This window comes from Portunus trituberculatus, unplaced genomic scaffold (genome assembly GCF_017591435.1).
Source record: "Portunus trituberculatus isolate SZX2019 unplaced genomic scaffold, ASM1759143v1 PGA_scaffold_479__1_contigs__length_10854, whole genome shotgun sequence".
In the NCBI taxonomy this organism is placed as follows: Eukaryota; Metazoa; Arthropoda; class Malacostraca; order Decapoda; family Portunidae; genus Portunus; species Portunus trituberculatus.
Window position 1 is genome coordinate 1,378 of NW_025541647.1, and position 8,803 is coordinate 10,180.

General features: G+C 48.8%; 1 protein-coding gene and 1 pseudogene across 1 annotated transcript; one reads left to right on the forward strand and one right to left on the reverse strand.

Moving 5' to 3' along the window:
* The first annotated feature begins 5,383 nt into the window (after positions 1–5,383).
* On the forward strand, positions 5,384–5,787 carry LOC123500755 (histone H2A-like). Its single transcript, XM_045249381.1, has one exon. It carries the CDS (start codon positions 5,416–5,418, stop codon positions 5,785–5,787), a length of 372 nt encoding a protein of 123 aa, XP_045105316.1. The 5' UTR covers positions 5,384–5,415.
* A 1,683-nt stretch (positions 5,788–7,470) lies between these two features.
* LOC123500754 lies at positions 7,471–7,915 on the reverse strand (annotated as a pseudogene).
* Between the last annotated feature and the right edge of the window lie 888 nt (positions 7,916–8,803).

Sequence of the window (8,803 nt, forward strand, 5' to 3'; positions counted from 1 at the left end):
TCCCAACTGCAGGATCTTGTATTGAAGTCCCCGATGCCATACCCTGTCGAACGCCCTGCGCACATCTCGCAGGACCAGGTTGCACCGATGTCCTTCTGCTAGGTGGATGGCCAGAGTCTCTGTTGCAACGGCGATGGCGTGGACGGTGCCTCGTCCCTGCCTGAAGCCATACTCTGCCGTGCTTAGTAGACCTCCTTCCTCCAGGTGCGCTTGCAGCCGTCTCCCGACCACCCTCTCCAGCATTTTCCCGTGCACCTCCAAGAGGGAGATGGGCCTGTAGCTACCCGGTTGGGTTGGATTTTTTCCTGCCTTGGGAATGAGCCGCATCTCAGCTCCTTTTAACCCGTCTGGGAAGTAGCTGGCAGAGAGGGCTGCACTGTAGATGTGGCCTAGGCGCCGCAGCGCGGCTCGAGGGAGATGGAGGAGGATCGTCTTCCCAATCCCGCTGCTCCCCGGCGCCGTCGCTTTGGAGCTCCTGATCGCTGTTCTTAGTTCCTCCGCGGAGATTACACAGTCAAAATGTGAGGTTCCAGTCAGTCTCGTAGGATTGGCCGTGAGTTCTGGGGTGGTTCTGTGGGAGTTGATTCACATAAACTCTTGTACTATGTTGTCTCCGCCGTCGTCATGTCCCTCCTCGTTCTCGTCTTCGTCGTCCTTAAACACCTGCTCCCATATTGTCGTGAAGAGCCTCTCTTTGTCTTTGTCAGAGTGGTGCTTTAGTCCGTCGTCGTCTATCAAGTATGAGCTGGGGCCTTTGCTCTGTCCTGAGAGTGTTTTCAATTTGCTCCAAAATCGTCTTGGTGCCTTGTACTGAGCTATCATGTCTGTCAGTTTTTCCCCAATACCGTTTTGCTTCTGTCCTCCGTAAGTCTTGTAGCGTCTGTCGGAGGTGCGTGTACCGTCTGTAGTCATTCATTGTCCATCCTGTCCTTTCTGCTCGCTCACGCAAGGCCCGGAACTGGATCTGTGTGAGCACAGTGTTTCTAGAGGGTCTTGGACCTGCGGTCATCTTGTGTGTTTTTGTGGGTACATGTCTGGCCGTCACGTCGGTCACAGTTTTTGTCCATTTGTTAAGTGATTCGTCTATGTATTCTAGTGTTCCGTGAGATACATCTTGGTGGTCCATCATTTGGAGGTCTTCGTCTGCCTCAAAGACGTCCCAGTCTGTTTTGTGCAAGGCATATGAAGTGGGAGTTGGAGTAAGTATTGGGGATGTAGAAACGTCGAGTATGACCGGGATGTGGTCACTGGAAGTCAGTGGTCCTGGTGAGACAGAGTGGAAGAGGTTGTTGTTGTTGTTAGTGAGTATTATGTCAGGGGAAGTCGCTGAAAGTGGTCCGTAGTATGTTGGGAAGAAGGGTCCGATATGTCTCACCGTGTAGTGTCTTAAGTATTGTATAAGGTCTCGTCCAGTGGTGTTAGTCGTCCTTCTCCCGTGTGTCGGGTGTCTGGCGTTTAGATCACCAGCTATTATAACAGGGGTCTGTCTCCTTAGCAGGCGCATGAAGTCGTGGTGAGGAATGTGAGGGCGTCTAGGTGGCAGGTATGTTGTTGCAATTGTCAGAGGTCCTTCTGTAGTCTGCGTGGTTACAGCTAGTGTCTCAGAGGCAAAGTCGTCTTCTATTCTGTGCACTAGTCTGTTCCTGACGGCAATTGCTACTCCGTCCATGGGTTCGTTGTCTGTATTCCGTTGGTACACTCGGTACCCAGGGAGTGTCATTCTAGATTCGATCTTAAGTCCGTGGCTCGTCATCAGTATCAGGTCCGGGTCGAAACGTCTGTACGTGTTGCTAAGGTCGAATTTTCTGGTGTCCCAGGATAGAACGTTGTGAAATATGATGCGTAGCCTCTTCATTGTGTTTGTCTGGGAGCAGTTGTCCTACGTCTGGCGGAGCTCCTGCGCGGTATGGGGCCTGTTTTGATGGCTGAGAAGTCTTCCTCAGTCACTGTCTGGCAGAGGTGCTGGAAGGATACTTTGGTGTCCTTTATCCATTCCCTGACCCGTTCGTTGTCTTCGTCTCCTCCTGTGTGGATCACTTTATATCGTTCCTCCTTTATTCCTGACTTGAGGTGGTTATAGGTGAACGCCTTCGGCCATGTGTCTGAATTTTTCTTGAAGATCGTCACTTGAATATTTGTCTCCTCATCGTCCTCGTCAGTATTGGGTGGAGAGTCCGTACTCTTATTTGGTCTGGTCATCTCCTCCAGTGGTGTGGCGTTTGTTGGTGCTGCTGCTGGATCCTTTTCCTCTGGGTCAGTGGTTTGGGGTCTGGGGTGTCGTCATTAGCGGAGGCTGGGGGGCTGTTGATCTGTACTGTAGCTTTTACAAGGTCTGCCACTCCTGTAATTGCTCGTAAAATGGCCGACGACGGTGGGTCTGGGGGAAGCCTTACTTGTGGTAATCCGTTCAGCCTTAGACTCTCTTTCAGGGTGTCCTGGAAGCTACCCGGTCTCGCACTGTTCACCAGATGTGCGTGGAGTACGCACATCAGTCCTGTCAGACTGTGCCCTATGGGGTCCGCAGGAACCAAAGCTTGGGTGGCCTGAGCGAAAGAGATGTCTGGTCTTGTCCTGTTCTTCTTCCTCAGTTGCTCCTCTTTCTCCCTCAGCGCCTCCTTCCTGATTGGGCAGCGCATTGCGCGTGCACTGTGAGGTCCTCCACAGTTTATGCACTTTTTGTCCTGAGTTGGGCAGTCTCGGAATGTGTGGTCGCCACTAGCGCATTCCGAGCAGCGTTTATATGTGGCTGGTTGTGGGCACTGGTTCGTTGTGTGTGATTCAACGACGTAGCACCTATTGCAGAAGATAATCGGGATGTATATTTCCTGTCATATTTGGTTGGGTGGCACTGACACTGACCCGGGCGATCTCTCTGCTGGTGCGGGCGTTCGTCATCCTACTGGAGCGGCCTGGGTGGTGAACGACCTGTGAAACATCATCGACATACAGTATATTAATATCAGCGCCTGCGAGAGGGCAGTCACTGGTGTAGATGTTGTATAGGGTGGGTGACAACACACTTCCCTGAAGGACTCCTGTGGCCAGGGAGAAAGGCGGCCCTATGTGACCCCATACTCGTACCCTGGCTGTTCTATCATCGAGGAAGTCACAGAGAAGGCGCTCAACCGGGCCAGGCAGGCCCAGGTGAAGTATCTTGTACTTCAATCGCAGGTGCCAGACCCGCCTTACTCACGTCCCGCAGAACTAGGTTACAGCGGAAGCTGTTGGCCTGGTGTAGGGCCATAGTCTATGTGGACAGTGCGATGGCGTGCACAGTGCCCCTCCCACTTCTGAAACCATACTGCGCCAGATGAAGGTGGTTACCAATCTCCAGATGGATGCGTAGCCGCGAGGTGACAATCCTTTCCAGCAACTTCCCAGGTACCTCATGCAGGGAGATGGGCCGGTAGTTCTCCGGTCTTGTGGGAGGTTTGCCGGCCTTCGGAATCATCCTCATCTCGGCCTGCTTGAACCCGTCGGGGAAGTAGCCAGCGGAAAGTGCTGCATTGAAGATATCCCGGAGTCTGGAAAGGGCAGAATCTGAAAGATGTGGGAGTATAGTACTGTTAATCTTACTTCCTCCAGGACACGTCGGCCTGCCGCGTTTGATGGTTGAGGCCAGTTCCTGGGTCGAGATAAGACAGTCCAAGGGAGAAGTACCAGTAAGACGGGCAGGATCGGCGTTTTCATATGGGTAGGTCCTTTGTACGGAGCCGGCCATGTAATCCAGCACCTGGTCGTTGTCATCAAAGTCGTCATCATAATCTTCTCTGTAGACGCGGTCCCATATGGACGTGAATAGTCGTTCTTTGTCGTCGTTCGTAAACTTCTTGTCTCCTGCGTGGTCTATTAGGTAGCTGTCTGGTCCTGAAGTCTTCCCGGAAAGACACTTGAGTTTTCGCCAGAATTTCCTGGGGTTTCGGTAGTTGGCAGCTAAGCCAGCCAACTTCCTACTCCAGTGCTCTCTAGCCTCAGTCTGTCGTGAGTCTTGCAGTGGAACCTTTAGCTCGTTGTACTGCCTGTAATCGTCGTGGGTCCATCCTCTCAGCGTTGCTGTGTCTCGCAGTGCCCTGAATTGAATTCTGAGCAGCTGCGTAGCCCGAGAAGGCCCGAGAAGTTTATATGTCGTTTGTGGTATGTGTCGAGTCGCAGTTGTCTTTACCGTAGTCATCCAGGTCTCCAGTGCTTCGTCTATTTCCTCTAGGGAGCCGTAAGAGATGTCTGGGAGGTCCGTCATCCGTAAGGTGTCTTCCGCTTTGAAAGCATCCCTGTCTGTCCTGTTGTTTTTATATGTCTGAAGGCTAGGGACTAGAAGAGGAGAAGTGGATATGTCAAGAATAATAGGGACATGGTCACTAGTCGTCAAAGGTCCTGGAGACAGAGAGTAATGAAGGAAGTTGGCTCTGCTGGTCAGGGCGATGTCAGGTGATGAGGTGTGATGGCTGAAAAAGGTGGGGAAGTGAGGTCCAATGTGGCAAGCAGTCTGTCGGCAAAAGTAGTCTACTATGTCTCTCCCAACCTGGTTGGTGGTGGTGTACCCCAGATAAGGGTGTCGTGCGTTTAGATCTCCTACGAGGAAGACTGGTGTCTGTCTGCGTAGAAGACGGAGGAAGTCGAGGTGTGGTAAGTAAGGTCGTCGGGGAGGTAGCTAGTGGCAATGAGGATGGGTCCGTCAGGTGAGTCTGTCTCTACTGCTAACCTCTCAGATAAAAAAAACATCCTCGATTCTGTGTCGAAGCCTGCTTTTCACAGCAATGGCTACATTGTGAGAGTTACTGTTATTCTGCTGATATACTCTATAGCCTGGTATCTTAAGTCGCGTCTCGTCGTTTAGTCCATGGCTGTTGATAAGAATAATATATGGGTCGAAGTGTCTGTAGGTGTTCATTAAGTCATACTTACAGTTCCCCCAGGAGAGAACATTGTGCTGGATTACGCGTAGTTTGGCCATTACTTACGTACAAGGGTATATCTACCCGGGAGTGCGTCTCGTACAACTGGATTGGGGTCGCTCGCTCGTACTCCTCAGTCCAGGGAAAGATCCACGAGCTGAGGGAAGCCAAGTTGTCCTTTACGTGGTCCAGAATGCTCTGTTCCGCCTGTGAAGGGCCTGTATGGTTCAGGATCAGGTTCCTGTTGCGGAGGAGGTGGTCGGTTGCACCCGACTTCAAGAGTGTCATGTATGTAAGCAATCCTGCTCAGGATCGCGAGTCGCCGCAAGAGCCAGCCTCCAGGTTGGGCGTTACGTGTTACGCGCTGATCCGATCTTCCTTTTATATAGAGGAAACGAGCCCGCCGAAGAACAGATAACGCACAACACACCGACTCGCTCCCGCAGCTGACGGAGTGTTACTTGCTAATAATACCACTACTACTTGTTAATCCCACCTACTACCACTACTACTACTGCTCGCCATGTCCGGACGCGGCAAAGGAGGAAAGGTGAAGGGAAAGTCAAAGTCCCGTTCCAGCCGTGCTGGACTCCAGTTCCCGGTCGGCAGGATTCATCGCCTCCTGAGGAAGGGCAACTACGCCGAGCGAGTGGGGGCTGGCGCCCCCGTGTACCTTGCAGCGGTCATGGAGTACCTGGCCGCCGAAGTCCTCGAGCTTGCCGGCAAAGCCGCCCGCGACAACAAGAAGAATCGCATCATCCCACGTCACCTGCAGCTGGCCATCTGGAACGACGAGGAACTTAACAAGCTCCTCTCTGGGGTCACCATTGCACAGGGTGGCGTGCTGCCAAACATTCAGGATGTGCTCCTTCCCAAGAAGACCGAGAAGAAGTAAATCCCTCTCCTCCTCAATATCATCAATAACAAGTATATATATCCGGCTCCTCTTCGGAGCCACACATTGACATATCTAGAGAATTGAATAGACTATAGTGTTATATTAATAATGATATATATATATATATATATATATATATATATATATATATATATATATATATATATATATATATATATATATGGTAGAATATTTTTTCTCTTTAATGAATGATATAAATGCTAATGGTAGAAGTTTTTTTCTCTATTTTTGTTCCGGCCTGCAGCGCTGCAAAAAAAAAAAAAAAAAAAAAAAAAAAAACCTTGCGCTGAGCAAATTATGGGATTAGGGCCCGTGTATCAATGAGGACCTTGCTTCCTGCACACGCCCCTCTGTCTTGCTCTCTTGCTTCCCTCCTGGCTGGTAGGTAGCTAGCAGGACAGGGATCAATTAACGCGGTCGGTCACTTTGACCTGTGATCTCACTCGGCAGTCATCCAAGAGATGTGGATTAAACGTTGTCAAGTATTGCTGCGTTTGCAAAAAAAAAAAAAAAAAAAAAAAAAACATGCGAAATATGTTCAAAGATAAACAAAAGCTTACTCCAACTTGCCTTTTTTTTTTTTTTTTTTTTTTTCATTTTCTTTTACAGCATCACAATGTATAATACAACACCGTTCAATTACCAAGTTTTAAGTACCTACCTGACTTAAGGTGCGTATTGGTGCGTGCAAGTGTCCCCCCTCTCTTGCTTCCCTCCTGGCTGGTAGGTGGTAGGTAGGGACAGGGAGTGAGTGAGTGACCCATGGATTAACGCGTTCACTTTGACCTGTGATCTCACTCGGGGGTCATCCCCGAGAGGGGAGGGCGCGGATCAAACGATGTCAAGTATTGCTGTGTTTGTTTGCAAAAACAATGCAAAATATATTTAAAGATAAACAGAAACTCTCTCCAACTTTTTGTTCTTTACCGTTCAATTACCAAGTATTAAGTACCTACCTGACTTAAGGTGCGTATTGGTACGTACAAGTGTGACAGCGCTGCAGGCCGGAAAACTCCCGGCAGGAAAAAACAAAAAAAAAAAAAAAAAAAGATCTCCATACAAGTAAGTGGTCAGACCATAGTGGATAAGGTGGTGGACGTGGGATCGGGCAGACAGACAGACGTTCACGCGTCGGCTCGAAAGAATCACACCACACACCGTTTTGAAGGTATGTCAGTCGGCGAGGGGGATTTAATGAAAGGTACCTACCTACATGTCACCGCGGTACCCAGGTTCTATCTAGGTGGCTACACCAAAGATGATGATGATGATGCGCTTCGGTGTTGATATGGACCCTTGTATGGGTACCACTATAAAGAAATAAAATTGCCTGCGCCACTAATGGGCGGAAACTTCACAAAGAAAGAAACAAACAAACAAACAGCACCTGTAGCAGCGGTTGGTGTCTGACCTCACATCACTTAGTTGATAATTCTTTCTCTCTCATTTGATTTACCTTTGAGTGATAAAACAAAGAGGAAAACAAATAGAAAAAAGGAAAATAAATGAAAAAAAAGAAAGAAAGAAAAAAAAAACACACACACACACACACACACACACACACACACACACACACACAATAATGACGTAAAGAGTAGAGACAACACTTTTACTTGGAACAACCATAGTCTTAGTAGTGTTAGTCTATAACTTTTCCTTCTCTTCATTTGTGTGGACCTATAAAAGGTCCGGGATATGTTGACTCTTTTCTTATGGTGTTTTTGCAGTTGCTGTTGTTGACACCAAATTCGAGACAGACCGACCGACTCCAGATTTAACCGCCAAATCCGTAGAGGGTACGTCCCTGACGCTTGAGGGCGTAGACGACGTCCATGGCAGTGACTGTCTTGCGCTTGGCGTGCTCGGTGTAGGTGACGGCATCCCTGATGACGTTCTCGAGGAACACCTTTAGCACCCACGAGTCTCCTCGTAGATGAGACCGGAGATGCGCTTGACGCCGCCTCGGCGAGCCAACCGACGGATAGCGGGCTTGGTGATGCCCTGGATGTTGTCACGCAGAACCTTACGGTGACGCTTGGCTCCTCCCTTTCCAAGTCCCTTGCCTCCCTTGCCGCGGCCAGTCATGGTGACAGATGATGAGGCGCTGCTGAGTAGTAGTAGTAGTGATACGACGTCTCGCTCACGAGTGTGACTCGCATTTAATAATAATAATAATAATAATAATAATAATAATAATAATAATAATAAGAATAAGAAGAAGAAGAAGAAGAAGAAGAAGGTTTGATTTGTCTATTCTTATATTGTTTTACCTGCTTATTTTATTCTTTGTTAATTCATCCATTTATTCTTGTACTACCTCGTGCCTGGATTACCAGACAAAACTGTGTATTCTAAACACACATGAATAGGAGAGGACTCGAACTGACATTTTTTTTTCTCCTATAGAGAAATTGCATCGAACCGCTAGCCTAGCTTGGTGCCGGGGGAAGGGGATAAGAATGACCACCTGCACGGACGTGTGCTGTGCTCTGTCGAGCTTGGATATTAACCATTGAAGTCTGAAGAAGAAGGAAAAAAAAAAAAAAAAAAAACCTAGAAAGTCACTGCAGCGGCTGTGGGAGGAGGAAAGACGCAAGCCGTCAGACTAACCGTGACACACGACACGCTAATAAATACGCACACTATAGTCTGACCATTTTTATGAAGATCACTTAGGCGTTGGCGTTTTTGGGGATTTTCCTGCCTGCGGCGCTGTCACACGTGTACCAATACGCGCCCCAAGTCAGGTACTTAATACTTTTTAACTGAATGGTGTTGTAGTACATATACATTGTGATGCTCTAAAGAGGCAAGTTAGAGGAATTTGTGTTTATTTTTAAATAAATTTTGCATTGGTTTTGCAAACGCAACAACAATGCTTGACAACGTTTCCTCCGAGCGTTGTCACATCCTTCTGGGTGACCGAGTGAGGTCACAGGTCAAAGTGACCGTGTTAATCCATGGTGTGTGGGGAGCAAGGTTATCATTGACA

Excerpts from the sequence above, each read along its gene's own strand:
- LOC123500755 (XM_045249381.1), top strand. The coding sequence starts at position 5,416 with ATGTCCGGACGCGGCAAAGGAGGAAAGGTGAAGGGAAAGTCAAAGTCC.